At 40.3% G+C, this 16,809-nt stretch overlaps 1 protein-coding gene across 1 annotated transcript in view; it reads left to right on the top strand.

The window, feature by feature from the left end:
- Positions 1–16,809, top strand: part of nup210 (nucleoporin 210) — a 113,586-nt gene that overhangs the window by 95,169 nt on the left and 1,608 nt on the right. The window contains exons 32-39 of the mRNA XM_059944105.1: positions 621–841; positions 932–1,068; positions 4,207–4,330; positions 8,676–8,819; positions 9,027–9,277; positions 14,956–15,172; positions 15,724–15,843; positions 15,921–16,010. Coding sequence (XP_059800088.1) covers positions 621–841; positions 932–1,068; positions 4,207–4,330; positions 8,676–8,819; positions 9,027–9,277; positions 14,956–15,172; positions 15,724–15,843; positions 15,921–16,010 — 1,304 coding nt within the window. The remainder of the gene's footprint in view (positions 1–620; positions 842–931; positions 1,069–4,206; positions 4,331–8,675; positions 8,820–9,026; positions 9,278–14,955; positions 15,173–15,723; positions 15,844–15,920; positions 16,011–16,809) is intronic.

The raw sequence follows: 16,809 nt of genomic DNA, 5'->3' as shown, positions 1-16,809 counted from the left end.
GGCTTCTGTAATAATGAAGCATGGAAAGAGATGACGTAGGGAAAATTTTCAGAGATGATAGAGACAAAATTCAGGCACTAAAGAGCTGAGACTTGGGCTAAGAGAAAGCAGAAATGGGAGAGAAAATCACTCCCATTCCACCTTGCATTTGTAATTGTCTCTAGGTGGTTAATTATGTAAAGAAGTCTTCAGAAGTAACATAAGATTAATTGAGGAAAGCTTGAGTGTTACTGATGCTGGAGACAATAAATTCCATGTTAAGTCTTTAGCACAGATGAGGTTTTAAAATTAGTAAAAGTGTGTAGAAAGACTGATTGCCATTGATCATGCACAGTTTACTAAATCATTGTGTTTGTTTATAAATACTTGCAATGAAGCCTTGCTTTAGAGATTAAATAAATAACTAAACAACAGGATCTAAAATTAGACCAGCAGTTTACAGCATATACGTATTTTTTGGATCACAAGTACGAATATGAGAGTGAGGCATTTTCATTTATCCACCGGAAGTTCAGGTTTTGAAATAAAGCGTATGTGGTCTGAAATATTATGCCTATATTTTATTTCATTATTTGTTTAATTGTCTCAATATTAATTAATGTTTATATTGATTTTTATAGGGATGACCTCATTCAGATTGGCAAAGGGACTATGAATAATACCTTTATAATAAGGACGGTAAACATGGGGCTCACTTTGCTGAGCATATGGGATGCAGAACATACTGGCATTGCTGATTATGTTCCCTTGCCTGTAGAACATTTCATCCAACCTGAATCGCTGGACGAACTTGTAGTTGGTGATGTTATATGTTTCAGCAGTAATCTAGTTAATCAGGAAGGTAAATATCCGATATATTAATGGATATTCAGATCAACATTCAGTGTATGACTGTTCGCTGAAATTCACCATTCCACCTGTGTTCTTTCAGGTCAATTCGGAGTTTGGAGTTCATCTTCCAGTAGCATTCTTCAGATTAGCCCTAAGACAGGCACAGCAGTTGCAAGAAATTCTGGTCTTGTCACAGTATATTATGAAATACCAGGATACCTCAAAACCTACAGAGAGGTAAGCTTTGCAGATAACAAGGAACACTTGCTGGGACTAGTTTATTTTTTTGTTTTGTGCCTAGATTTTGTCAACTAATTAATTTGGTAGAACAGGGAATGGCTTAAAACAATGTACTGCTTCCTGTAAAATAACTGGGAATATATTTTAATATTTGATTGAATTTCTGATGTCCCTACCAAGAGAAAACCTGCCATCTTTTAAGGGCAGGAATCTTTAAAAAAGCTTTAGAGGGTTGGGACACAGATCACAAAGGATTGGATGGTTTAGCTGATGCAATCAAGACAATGAATTGTGGTAAATATGAATATAATAAGTGATAAGCTGTTTAAGCCTGAATGTATGATTCACCCAGTGTCCATGGAGGATTATTCTATTGTACGTTTTCCTTCCTTCACTATCCTATTCAAATATTTTTGACAACCTGCAATGAAATCACCACCACCACTTGATTTCTTATGATTATCCTGGTTCCAAGTAATGCTGCAGTCAATTTAGATTGATCGAGTTCTCTAGCCTAAATCATCTAAACAAACCAAGATGCCTACTATGCTAATCACATTTGCTGCATTTGGCCTGTATCCCCGTCCTAAGCATTTCTATTGATTCAGATAGTTTTTTGGCTGTCTACCAATCATTTGTGATTTTACGATATCCTGGAAGTGACCTTTTGTTATATTTGTAACACCTGCCACACTGCATATGTGGTACTATAGACTAAAGTATGGCAGTATCTCAAATTTTGCTAGTAAGAAAGTCCATTTGGCCATGTGTTGAAATACAAAATGAAATCTAGTACTTTTATATGGATAGTGATGTTCAGCAAGCTTTCACAATCACCCTATTAAATTTACAATCTTATGTGAGCTGAGATCACTAAGTACTTTGGGAGTGGGGGGGGGAGACTGCTAAGAATTCAGATTTACTGGTGTTCATTCCCAATTCCTTCAATTTGTACAACTGAACGCATTCTTCACAAATTTGTCGTATGTTTAAGTTCTGTTCTTGGGGGAGGGGGCAAAGGACATCCTTTTTGCTTTGATAACAGAAAATGCTAGAAGGAAATAACAGGTCAGGCTGCATCTGCGGGGAGAGAAATGGAGTTAATTTTTCAGACTTCAGTAAGGTGAGAAAAGAAGTTTATATGCTGCAGGAGGGGTGGGACAGGGAAAATAGCTCAACGTGGCCTTGCCTGCTGAGCATTTCTAGCATTTTATATTTTTCTCATTTAGATTTTCTATACTGCAGATTTATTTTTGGTTTCAGCATTGTTATTGCTCCAAGAGTCATTTCCCAACCTTTTTTATGCCATGGACCAATACCGTTAGGCAAGGAATCCATCAACCCCAGGTTGGGAATGCCTTATAGAACAAAAAGCAAGACAACCCAGGAGCAGCCCCTTCAGCCCACAATGTTGTACTGAATCAATTAAATTACTGATCGAATGGCTAACTAAACTAATCTATTCTGCCTACACAATGTCTATATCCTTACATTTTCCTCACATTCATGGGTCTAACTAATTGTTCCTTAAAACTTTCTAATGTTTCTGCCTCTACATTCACCCCAGGGAGCACATTCCAGGTATCCACCACTATCGATGTTTTAAAAAAAAATTCCCCTGACATCTCCTTTGAAATTACAACCTTTCACCTTAAATGTATGTGCTCTGGTATTAGACATTTCATGCCTGGGAAAAAGATGCTGTTTGTCCACTCTGTCTCTGCTTCTCATAATCTTATAAACCTCTTATCAGATCACCTCTCAGCCTCTGCCACTCCAGAGAAAACTACCCAAGTTTGTCCAGCTCTTGTTAAAGTACCATGCCTTCTAACCCAGTCAGCATCCTGGTAAACCCCCTCTGCAGCCTCAACATCCTTTCTAGAAAGGAGCGACCAGCATTGTACGCAAATCAGATGCAGCCTAACTAGACTTTTAGAAAGCTGCAACATACTCTAACATCCTGACTTTTGAACTCACTGCCTCAACTATTAAAGGCAAGCATGCCACATGCCCTCATTACCACCCTATCAACCTGTGTAGCCACTTTCAACGAGCTGTGAACTTGGACCCCAGGGTCACTCAGTTCATCTACACTGTCAAGGAGCTTGTCTTTGACTGTACTGTTTCTTTGCATTTAACCCACCAAGGCGCAACATTTCACGTGTACCCGAGTTTATCTGCCCATATCTGCAATTGATCTATATTCTTTGCCCATCTTCTATGCTGTCTACAACACCACCAATCTTTGTATCAACTGCAGTCTTACTGACCACCCACTAACATTGTCTTCACAAACGGCAGAGGTCCCGGTTTCCTGCGGGCTAATCACAGACCTGCAACTAGAATAAGTCCCTTTGGCCTCTACCCTCTATTTTCTATGGACAATCCAGTTCACCATGGATCCCATGCACCTCAATCTTCTGGATGAGCCTCCCATGAAGAAACTTGTCAAATGCCTTACTAAGATCCATGTATACAATATCCACAGCTCTACCTTCATCGATCACTGTTGTCACCTCATCAAAAAGCTCAAATCAAGTTAGTAAGACACACTTGCCCCAGCAAAGCCATGCTTGCTCTCCCTAATTAGGCCATGGCTTTCCAAAATGCTCATAAATCCTATCTCTACGAATTCTGTCCAGTAACTTGCCTACCACTGACATGTGACTCGCCGGTCTATGGTTTCCACGATTATCCCTGGTTCCCTTCTAGTACAATGGAACAATGTTTATTATATAATTTAGAGATACAGCGTGGCATGGACCTTTCGAATCACATCCCCAACAATTCCCAATTTTAACCCAAATATAATCACAATTTACAGTGACCAATTATCCTACTAACCAGTTCATCTTTGGACTGTGAAAAAGGACCTGGAAAAAAACTCAGTCATTCACACTGGGATAATATATATAGACTCCTTATAGATGTGGCTGGAATGGAACCCCAAACTCCGGTGGTCCGAGCTGTAATAGCATCATGCTAACCGCTACGATTTATCTCTGTGCCATTGCTTGGTATACTTTACAGTTACTTTATCATTACAGAATGATATTACTCTCCACAACTCTGTCACTCTATTATTAGTGATTTCTAATTGATGAGATATATTGAGCAAACACCGTTGTTTTTCAGATGGTGGTTAAGAGTGCAGGAAAGACTGTTGTTCAGGTGCCGAGTGGCGCACACTTGTCTTCTCAGGCTGGGACTGTGCCGTTTAAGCTTCCTGTTACCATCGGAGAGAACAACAATTTGAAAGGTATTTGTCTTGGGTAGATGGGAATTGTGAGGGAGGGGAGGGGAATCAGTTGTGTTTGCCTAGTAATTGATTATGCAGTCTGCCTTGTAAAGTTTGCAGCAGTCTTAATATGAACAAACATGTGCTGTGTCAATAGAATGAAACCGAGCTAAAAGAATGAAGTTTTTGCTGTCTATCATTTAGATTACTGATCATCCATATTGTCACTGTAACATGCCAAGCGTCTTTTTCAAATGCCAGCCATCTTTATTTATTCATTATTAGTTAGGGATGGCTGTTGAGAAAACAGTTTTTCCGAGCAGTGATCTTCAAACACTTATTTTTTTACTTCCTGTGTTATCCAGTGGTTTTCATAAATAACGACGAAGCATGTATCAAAGTTGGATCTGCTAGTCGCTCACTGTAAGAACCTATCTTCCAATGTACTAGAAAAAAGGAAACAGATTTCAAGTCAAGTTAACATTTTACTGAAAGTGGATGATTGGCCTTAATGCTATAAATAAGTAACATTAATGTTACGTAGACAAGAAAGAATAGAAAATTAGTAAAGTAAGAAACAGAAGCAATAATTCAAATGAATGTCACTATTCAGAGAAATACTTAAGTGCCATTTTTACTGTAATAATTAAATCATTCATGAAAATCAAGTTTTGACTTAAACTCAACTTTCAGAACTTTTCAGATGCATGATGCAAGGTCCAAAGAAAAATGTGCTAGAAATTATTATACAGACACTTTATGAATATACCTCTAGAAGAAGAAAATCTTGTTCTTCAGTTCTGACCTAAAGAGCAAAGTGCCAGCCATTGATTGACATTAATGCTCTCACTTCTGTGTCAGGAGGATGTGAATTCAAGGGCCATCAGACAGCTGAGAAAATATTTTGGAGCTTTGAGATCTACCACCAGTGTTGAGAAGTTGCACTTGCAGAGATGCCATCATTTGGATGATATTTAAGCTTAACAATCTTTCAAGCAATATTTACTCTCAGATAGGGGATTCCTTGCCAATATTATGAAAAAGAACTTAAATTTAATCACCTATGTTGAAACATAAAAATCTTACTCTATTTCCCTACATTTTAGGACCACAACCACTTTATTGGCTGCAAAATATACATTGAGTTGCCTAACTGTAAGTTCTTTCCTTTTTAATAAAAAAGCTCACTTAATCCCAATGTGCTACTTGTTTTAAAAAAAACATGGAACAGTTGAGTTACTCAAAATCAAGATTAGTAAGCACAAATGAACTTCAGCTTAAGTAAGAGCCTTGTGGTGTTCTGGTGGCCTTCTGTTAGAATCTGAAAGGACAGTGCAGTCCTCCAGATTTCCGAGCTGGCAAAGTTACATGATGAATCTGCCCCCATTGAGCTGAATGCGGAACAAACAGATGGATGAGCTTTTTATTTTCCTTTTGGAAGTTTAAAACTATTGTTTCGGTGTTTACTAATCAGATTGTGTTACAGTTGATTAGTTATTTTCATTGCTTGAATGCCAACAAAATTCCAAACTATTAAGTTTCATTGATGGCTAGTAACTCAGAACGCTACTCTGGCATCACAGCTGGCTGTTTGCAATCAGGGCCCTGAATTGGACTGCACTGTAATGGGTCTAGCTGGGCCAAGGGTAGACAATGCCTTGAACTAAGCTGTAAGAAAGAGCTTGGTCTAAAGCAGGGCTTCCCAACCTGGGGTTCACTGGCCCTTCATTTAATGGTATCAATCCGTGGCATAAAAATGATTGAGAACCCCTCATCTAAAGGCAGGTCTCATAACCTTTGGTAACCTGTTCTGTTACTTAATCTTCATATTCTAATTTGCAATCAGCAGTAGGGGATCTTTGCAATTAAAATAGTTGATATTCCTTTTGAACTACAGTGAACGTGAGTTTAAATAACCAATTCCTCTAGTCCATGGAGAAATAAACTATGTGGGCGTATATTGTTTTTAAAATTAACATGGATTATATTGCGCTTGATTCGCGCAAGATTTGATGTGCTTTATCATCCATTAGATTACATCTGTTTTAAAATGTTTGGAAGTTCAGAGGTATAATCTACTTAATTAGGTATTTTGACATATTTTCCATCTTTATAAATGTTTTCAATAATTTCAGTCCTGTGTCATTGTGGCACTAACAAGCGCTCATATAACTTATAGTATTTAATTTGATTTTTATAGAATATCTTCCAGTGTTCCAGCAAATTCTCATGGAAAGATGATTTGCTTCAACGTTGAGTTCACTTCATATGTTTAACTGAAGTAGCTAAATTCCTGTTTGATAGTGAAAGAAGTTGGAATTTTCAGGGTTTGGGGGCAATGTTACAGAGAAATTGCAGCAAACGATTATTGTAAAGCAAAAATAAATTTTCATTCTTGTTTAAAAGCTGTTTAAGATTATTTCAGAAAATACAGAGTCAGGATCAGGTTTATTATCACTGTCATGTGACATGAAATTTGTTAACTTAGCAGCGGTTCAATGGAATAGATAATATAGCAGAGAAAAAAAAGTAAATCAATTACAGTATACATGAATAGATATTTAAAAACGTGCAAAAACAGAAATACTGTATATTTAAAAAGTGAGGTAGTATCCAAAGATTCAGTATCTTTACCAGATGGAATCAGATGACAGAGGGGAAGAAGGTGTTTCTGAATTGCTGAGTGTGTGCCTTCAGGCTTCTGTACCTCCTACCTGATGGTAACAGTGAGAAAAGGGCATGCCCTGGGTGCTGGAGGTCTTTAATAATGGACACTACCTTTCTGAGACACAGCTCCCTAAAGATGTCCTGGGTACCTTGTAGGCTAGTGCCCATGATGGAGCTGACTAGATTTACAACTTTCTGCAGCTTCTTTTGGTCCTGTGCAGTAGCCCCTCCATACCAGACAGTGATACAGCCTGTCAGAATGCTCTCCACGGTACAACTATAGAAGTTTTTGAGTGTATTTGTTGAAATGCCAAATCTCTTCTAACTCCTAATAAAGTAAAGCCACTGTCTTGCCTTCTTTATAACTACATCGATATGTTGGGACCAGGTTAGATCCTCAGAGATCTTGACACCCAGGAAGCTGAAGCTGCTCACTCTCTCCACTTCTGATCCCTCTATGAGGATTGGATTGTGTTCTTCATCTTCCCTTCCTGAAGTCCACAATCTGCTCTTTCATCTTACTGACATTGAGTGCCACGTTATTGCTGCAGTACCACTCCACTAGTTGGCATAACTCACTCCTTTACGCCCTCTCTTCATTACCTGAGATTCTACCAACAATGGTTGTATCGTCAGCAAATTTACAGATGGTATTTGAGCTATGCCTAGCCACACAGTCATGTGTATATAGAGAGTAGAGCAGTGGGCTAAACACACACCCTTGAGGTGCGCCAGTGTTGATCGTCAGTGAGGAGGAGATCTTATCAGCAATCCGCACAGACTGTAGTCTTCTGGTTAGGAAGTCGAGGATCCAGTTGCAGAGGGAGGTACAGAGGCCCAGGTTCTGCAACTTCTCAATCAGGATTTTGGGGACGATGGTAATAAATGCTGAGCTATAGTCGATGAACAGCATCCTAATGTAGGTGTTTATGTTGTCTAGGTGGTCTAAAGCTGTGTGGAGAACCATTGTGGTTACATCTACCGTTGACCTATTGTGGCAGTCACAGCCAAAATCCTTTTAATGTGCATTCATTGAGTCCTGGAATAAAAAGATTGGGCAATCAATATCCATTTCAATATTCTGAAATCACATTGATCACTGATTAATGCTGGTTTCTGCTGTTGCTGTAATTATGTTTGCAGTACCGATAGTAAAGTTTTGTTGCTGACAAATTCTGAATATTTTTTAAACAAAGTAACAAGGTTGCACTGAGGCTCACCATTCCACGTAGAAAAAGATTGAATTATTTTTATGTTGTGATTTTAATGGTCTATAACTTATCCAAGTTGTGAGTGGGGAGAACATTCCAATATAAAGGTAAGTATACTAGACAAAATTAAATCTTCAGGTGCACGAGAGATTCTGCAGAATCTGGAAATCCTGAGCAACACATACAAAGTGCTAGAGGAACTCAGCAGGTCAGGCAGCCCCTATTGTTGGGAATAAGATCGGCTAGATCTGTTAGCTAAATGTCCACCAGAGAGTGTGGTGGACTTCCCTTCAGGATCGAGGGAGATCCAAAATAGACAAAATTTTTAGAAATAAACTGTGAGATCAGTAAATTTAAGACCTGAACTGGGTAAAATGATGAAATGTTTTGTAGAAATGACAACTTAAATGTTGTAGTAAATATTTTCAGATGTTGAAGTTACATTGTTCGTATTACGTACAGAGAGGTTTAAACATGTTTTCTTCCAGGGGAGTGTACGGCTGCACATGTTGAGGCAATTGATCATATACACCCAGAGTCCCTTTTCACTTGCAATTTGGAATTCAATAATGCAATAGAAATAACAGCTGAAGATGTGTTCAGTGTCCAAACAGGATTTGATGCCCATTCAGGTAAGAATGAGCTTTTCTGTTGTATTTTTTGGATTCAGTAGTTTAAATACCTTTGAGCTTATAGGAAATCCACATTAAGTCAAAAGAAAATATTTTTATCACATGAAATAATATTTTAGCTTTTAAAATGTACTTTCCATTGTTGTTCATGGTTTTGTTTTTCATTATTTAAATCTAAATGGAAGTAATATTTTTCTTCCTCATTAGGCCACTACACCTGTGGTGTTACAGTGCAGAAATTGACTGATCACCAGCTTAAAATATTAGTCAAAGACAAAACCTCTGTCAATGTGAAGGCCTTGGTACTTGATGCTCAATTCACTGGAGAACAAGTTGGTGCCAATGTCTCATTTTTACCTGATTTTTACGTTGACCATTCAGAAATTCTTTTGAGCAACCTACACACCACTACTGAAGTTACAGTATATGGGACATCGGAAATTCTGGCAAACTTGGAGGTAACGGTCTTACTAGCATATTGATACATGAAGTCTTAATCTAGTTGAGAAATTAATTATTTTCTTCCAGTAACACATTGAACTGATGCTGAGACGTATGTTAGGATGCACTGGGTTACATCATCAGTGATGTAACCTGGGGTCATATGGTGATTTGGGTCTTTCAGTGTCAGTCGCTCTTGTCCAGGTGACCCAGCCAGGGCTGATCAGGCCCAGGCTTGTGTTCCAGCAGCGGTCCACAGGTCATACCTCTTGATCCATAGCCGCCTGGAGGCTCACAAAGCAGCCTCCATGACGGTCCTGATGGCTCATTTCTTTGCAGCTCCCGTAACGCCAAGGAGAGAGTAGGATTTTACTGTGGGTTTGTTTACACCAACTCTGGTAAAGGAGCAATGCAGTTATTTAGTATTGGAGTGAAAATATTTCAGTTCTAGCTGTTATACTGGCACTGATGCATTACTTTGAAATGAGTTTGAAACTCCCCTTCAATGAACTTATGGACTGAAATTTGCATCACTAAGAACTTTCCTATTGTTTGTTGACTGGTAGTAGTTGTTGAGAGTGCACTGAGAATCATAGAGGGACAGATTCATATCTGCGGTGATTTGTTCAGATATCTATATAGAAGCAACAGTAATCCAAATTTTGAAAGAAGCCAGAACACCCAATTTCTTTGGCAAATATGATGTAATGAACATCTTGATATTATTTATAAGAAATGAGTTAATAGAACTGAATCTTAAGAAATCACCCTGGTTTTCTAGACTATATGTTAGGAATTCAGTAAGCAAATCTATAAATTTGTAAATATCCTGTATAAATTTCTATTGTGAAAATCAATTGGAAACTAAAAATATTTTCGTATGACTTGCTAAATAAAAACTTGATTTTTAACTAATTCCATATTTTCACATTTTGCTGTTAATGTAGAACTGGAGCTGGTTTTCAATATACTTTGTACCAAAGTATTCATGCCCTGTTTATCTTTGTCACATCGGCAGTAATTAACACAAGAGATTCCAGTGGAAGTTTGGAGCAACACACACAAAATGCTGGAAGAACTCAGCATGCCAGGCAGCATCTATGGAGGTGAATGAACAGTCAACGTTTCAGGTCAAGACCCTTCATGCTGCCTGACTTATTGAGTTCCTCCAGCATATCAGCAGTAAAGCCAGCTTTTTGCGTGGCCAATTTTCATCATTTTCATAAGCCCATAATCAGTGTTGCAAAGGTGGGAGTGAGGAAAGGAAGGGCTGAAGCAAAAGACACAAGTGCTTTTATTGAACAAAAATGAAACCCCACCACTTATTTCCAAGTAAAAATCAAAACACTGCTGATGCTGGAAATCTAAATTAAGCAGGCTGGATCTGTGGGAAGAGACCCAAAGCTAAGACCCATTGTGGAACTGGGAAGAAGACCAGCTTGTTCTTCTGCAAGGTGGGTGGGGAAAGGGGACTGTGTCTGATAGGATAAAACTGAGCTGACCATGGGGTTTAGCTGTAAACAAAGTTACTTGATCAGTGAGTGAGTGGGAGCAGTTAGGGAGTTTGAATGTAGACAGAAGAACTGATTAAAATAAACAGTAAGAGTTGTGAGAATCAAAGCAGGAAGACCCGCAAAGCAAGTCCTCCTCTCCCAGAGATGGGGGGGGGGAGACAAAAAGAAAAAATGTGTGGCTGAAACAGCAACCAAGCTGAGACAGTATCACAGATGTTAAGTTGAAGGGTGTTTTGTGCCCAGACCAAAGGTGAGTTACTATTCCCCAAGCTTGCAATGGACCTCGTTGTAACAATGTAGGAGGCTACAGACCGATAGCTCAAAGTGAGAGTGATTTGTGGACCACCAGTGTTCAGCCTGCAGAAGTTTTCCATTGCCTGTCACCTGAATTATCCACTCGAATCCCGCACGGACCTAATCCTGACTTCTGAATTCTCCAACTTCAGTATCTTGATTTCTGTCTGTATCAGGCATCCATCTGTGATATTGGCTCCGTTTGGTTGTTTTGTCTCCTCCAGCAGTGGACAGCATGTCTAGCACGTCTTCCTCCTTTTGAATTTCACAGCTCTTGCATTCTTTTGTCTGTTTTCACCCTTGAACAGCTCCTATTCAATCACTGACTTTATAACAACACACACAAAATGCTGGTAGAACACAGCAAGCTAGGCAGCATCTATAGGGAGAAGCGCTGTCGACGTTTCGGGCCGAGACCCTTCGTCAGGACTAACCGAAAGGAAAGATAGTAAGAGATTTGTAAGTAGTGGGGAGAGGGGGAAATGCGAAATGATAGGAGAAGACCAGAGGGGGTGGGATGAAGCTAAGAGCTGGAAAGGTGATTAGTAAAAGTGATACAGAGCTGGAGAAGGGAAAGGATCATGGGACGGGAGGCCTCAGGAGAAAGAAGTGGGGGGAAGCACCAGAGGGAGATGGAGAACAGGCAAACAACTAAATATGTCAGGGATGGGGTAAGAAGGGGAGGAGGGGCATTAACGGAAGTTAGTGAAGTCAATGTTCATGCCATCAGGTTGGAGGCTACCCAGCCGGTATATAAGGTGTTGTTCCTCCAACCTGAGTTTGGATTCGTTTTGACAATAGAGGAGGCCATGGATAGACATATCGGAATGGGAATGGGACATGGAATTAAAATGTGTGGCCACTGGGAGATCCTGCTTTTTCTGGCGGACTGAGCGTAGGTGTTCCACGAAACGGTCTCCCAGTCTGCGTCGGGTCTCACCAATATGTAAAAGGCCACACCGGGAGCACCGGATGCAGTATACCACACCAGCCGACTCACAGGTGAAGTGTCGACTCACCTGGCAGGACTGTCTGGGGCCCTGAATGGTGCTGAGGGAGGAAGTGTAAGGGCAGGTGTAGCACTTATTCTGTTTACAAGGATAAGTGCCAGGAAGGAGATCGGTGGGAAGGGATGGGGAGGACGAGTGGACAAGGGAGTCGCGTAGGGAGCGATCCCTACGAAAAGCAGAAGGGGGGGGAGGGAAAATGTGTTTGGTCGTGGGATCCCATTGGAGGTGGCGGAAGTTACGGAGAATTATATGTTGGACCTAGAGGCTGGTGGGGTGGTAGGTAAGGACAAGGGGAACCCTATTCTGAGTCAGGTGGCGGGTGGATGGGGTGAGGGCAGATGTGCAGGAAATGGGAGAGATGCGTTTGAGAGCAGAGTTGATGGTGGACGAAGGGAAGCCCCTTTGTTTAAAAAAGGAAGACATCTCCTTCATCCTGGAAAGGAAAGCCTCATCCTGAGATAGAGATATCTATTGATATCTACTATAACCCTACAGATTCTCACAGCTACCTGGACTATTCCTCTTCCCACCCTGACTCACAATTCCTCTGTCTCCGCCGCATCTGCTGTCAGGATGAGGCTTTTCTTTCCAGGACGAAGGAGATGTCTTCCTTTTTTAAACAAAGGGGCTTCCCTTCATCCACCATCAACTCTGCTCTCAAATGCATCTCTCCCATTTCCCGCACATTTGCCCTCACCCCATCCACCTGCCAACCCACTCGGGATAGGGTTCCCCTTGTCCTTACCTACCACCCCACCAGCCTCCAGGTCCAACATATAATTCTCTGTAACTTCCGCCACCTCCAACGGGATCCCACTACCAAACACATTTTTCCCTCCCCGCCCCCTTTCTGCTTTCTGTAGGGATCGCTCCCTACGCGACTCCCTTGTCCACTCGTCCCCACCATCCCTTCCCACCGATCTCCCTCCTGGCACTTATCCTTGTAAACGGAACAAGTGCTACACCTGCCCTTACACTTCCTCCCTCACCACCATTCAGGGCCCCAGACAGTCCTTCCAGGTGAGGCGACACTTCACCTGCGAGTCGGCTGGTGTGGTATACTGCGTCCAGTGCTCCCGGTGTGGTCTTTTATATATTGGTGAGACCCGACGCAGACTGGGAGACCGTTTCGCGGAACACCTACCCTCGGTCCGCCAGAGAAAGCGATCTCCCAGTGGCCACACATTTTAATTCCATGTCCCATTCCCATTCTGATATGTCTATCCATGGCCTCCTCTATTGTCAAAATGAATCCAAACTCAGGTTGGAGGAACAACACCTTATATACTGGCTGGGTAGCCTCCAATCTGATGGCATGAACATTGACTTCTCTAACTTACGTTAATGCCCCTCCTCCCGTTCTTACCCCAACCCTGACATATTTAGTTGTTTGCCTGTTCTCCATCTCCCTCTGGTGCTCCCCCCACTTCTTTCTCCTGAGGCCTCCCGTCCCATGATCCTTTCCCTTCTCCAGCTCTGTATCACTTTCGCCAATCACCTTTCCAGCTCTTAGCTTCATCCCACCCCCTCCAGTCTTCTTCTATCATTTAGCATTTCCCCCTCCCCCCACTACTTTCAAATCTCTTGCTATTTTTCCTGTCGGTTAGTCCTGACGAAAGGTCTCAGCCCGAAACGTCGACAGCGCTTCTCCCTATAGATGCTGCCTGACCTGCTGTGTTCCACCAGCATTTTGTGTGTGTTGTTGTTTGAACTTCCAGCATCTGCAGATTTCCTCGTGTTTGCTCTTTAAACTGACTTTATAAATTTGCTTGTACCCTATCCCATGGTTAGCAGTTTTACCCGATTGGAAATATCCCCAACCCTCCTTGAAGCTTGCCGAGCTTCTTTTGTCTCCTTCCTAATCATTTCACCTTAAACTTTAGTCCTGTTTCTCTTCCCATGGATATGACCTGGCCTGGCCTGACCTGACCTCAGCATTTTATGTGCATCTCTAAGTGGCAAATCTACACCTGGCATCATACAAATTATTGTCAGGAATGGATATGCAAGGTTCTTGTCCGTTTTGCATGCCAACCTAATTTATTTGCATAATTGCAAAGCAGTAATTACATGTTATGATATTGAAAGAAATAATGGGGGCCTGCCAGAAAGGTATGGTAGTGATCATGTAGACTGGGGAAATCTGAGCAAAGGTAAGCTTTTTTGTAGTGTTTTGAATATATTTCTTAGAACAGCATGTTCTAGAGTAAACCAGAGAGCAGGGCCGACTGAATCTGGTGTTTTGCATTTTGAAAGGATTAATAAATGAGGCAAGAGGCACTCCTAGTAGCAGCAATCATCATATCATTGAATTTTAAATTCAGTTTGAAGGAGAGAGAAATGAGTCCAAGACTAATATTTTAAACCTGAGGGCATAAAGCAATGCTGGCTAATGTGAACTGACAAATTCAGGTTAACAGAGACATTTAAGTTCCAAGATGGTTTACAAGGCCCTCATCTAGATCCGGCAGGTTGTCATATAAAGAATGGTTGAACAAGCTAGGTGCATATCCATTGAAGTTCATATTCTTGAGGGTCAATTTGTTTGAAATACATATGATTGCGAAAGGGCTTGATAGTGGAAAGAACGTTTCCTCATATGTGGAAATCTAGAAAAGGAAGTCACCTATTTAAGACAGATAATGTGAAATCCTTTCTGTAGGAATTGTAGGTCTTCCGAACTCTTTTTCACAGAGAACGTAGAAGTAGCTGCTTAATATTTTCAAGGAAAATATGGAGAGATTCTTGAGACTCACAGGAGTAAATGATTACTGTGTGTAGGCAGAAATGTGCAATCAAATAAGCCATAATATTTAATGATGGACCAAGGTATCTGCTTGTTTTTGAGTAATGTGTGTTCTTTTACCCCCCTTTCAGGTCACAGCAGGATCATCACTAATAGATATTCAAGAAAAGGAAAAGATCTGTGGATCCCATAATTATGTGAAGTTTGCAGTCTCCTTGACTGACTCTCGATTAATTAGCCTGGAGCCTTTCTTAACCACTCTTAGTATATCCAATTCACTGACAGACCAGTCAATCTCTCTGCCAGTCAAAGTTTTGTACATTTCTGATAAAAATAATGAAGCACACGGTAAGTTTGTACACCTGGATCATTTTTAGAATAATTAGTTGATACGCTCATCTGACAAAGGGTCTTTGTTCAGAAATAGTTATGGATTATCTAGATGGAGTAAGCATAGCAGTTAGCACGATGTTTTACTGTGCCAGCAATCTCCATTCGGGGTTCAACTACTACTACTGTCGGTTAGGAGTTTGTATGTTCTTCCCAATACCATGTGGGTTTCTTCTGGGCTCTCCAGTTTCCCCCCCACATTCCAAAGACATACATGTAGCAAGTTGAGGGAATGCGGAGTCGGTACTGCAAGCTCTAGCGGGCTCCATCCAGCACATTTGGTTATTAATGCAAAACTACACATTTTATTGTATGTTTTGATGTACATGTAACAAATTGAAAGTTGTTAAAAGTGTTCAAAAGTGACAAAAGAATTAAGCTGTTTACATGAAATATTTTCTTGTTAAAGCTTGTGTGAATTGGAACATGCAACTCCGGCACAATTTTAAGGTGAAAGCAATTTTTTTTTGTCAATGTTGTTTGTTTATGTGTTCATTTTTTTTTCTTAGCTCATTTCACAACAGCTCGATTAGAAGGTGTTGGTCTCTTCCACCAGTTCATTAATTCCTATCAAGTTATGTTCTTCACATTCTTTGCTCTACTCACTGGGACAGCAATCATGATTATCGGTAGGCATCACTGATTTTGAATTAAAATTTAACTTATTATGATTTTACTGCTATTAACTATGTCTTTTCACTTCCAGCCTATCATGCTTTCTTTTCACCACGGCAACAGTTCCATCACCCCGCATTTGTATGGACCCCACACCCACCCTCACCCCCACGACAGACAGGTAAAAAACACCTATCTCCTTGTTACTTCCTGTATGTTTGCTGAGATTTTCCATTTAAAACTGAAACGCCTAACCATTTAATTTGACATCAAGCATACGCTTTGGCCATCTTTTAAGTACAGATGTCCCCCGCTTTTCAAACGTTCGCTTTACAACAGCTCGCTGTTACAAAAGACCTACATTAGTACCTGTTTTTGCTAACCAAAGAGGATTTTCACTTTTACAAAAAAATGACACCTGCTTTATACGTGTGTATATCCTGAGAAAGACTACGATGACCTTGAAGCCCTGTGCGGGCAGTTGTTTGCGCATGCGTGTACGTGCCGATGTTTTTTTTTCTCCAAATGGATTTTGGCTCACTGTCTTCCTGAGTTTGATAAGTGCAACTACACCATAATACAATATTTCTACTTTATATAGGGTGTATTTTTATCATATCATTCCTGCTTTAACTATATGTTAGTGTTATTTTAGGTTTTATGTGTTATTTGGAAGGTTATTTTTTGGGTCTGGGAACACTCAAAAATTTTTCCCATATAAATTAATGGTAATTGCTTCTTCACTTTACGACGTTTCAGTTTACAAACAGTTTCCTAGGAACACTTTACCTTCGGATTGCGAGGGTAAACCTATATTACCGAGTTGAGGTTATTTTATTTCTCCATATTCAGGAAAAATGCATGATTTTAGTTGTGTGAAAACATTATTTTTGTATTGATTTATTATCTTTATTGTATCTTATTGATCAATACTTTCCAGAAAGGTTTGATATTGCTGAACTTTTTTTTTAAAAACGTCC

This window comes from Hypanus sabinus, chromosome 19 (genome assembly GCF_030144855.1).
Source record: "Hypanus sabinus isolate sHypSab1 chromosome 19, sHypSab1.hap1, whole genome shotgun sequence".
Taxonomy (NCBI): Eukaryota; Metazoa; Chordata; class Chondrichthyes; order Myliobatiformes; family Dasyatidae; genus Hypanus; species Hypanus sabinus.
Note: the sequence above shows the minus strand (reverse complement) of the source record. Positions and strands in the feature narration are given on the sequence as shown.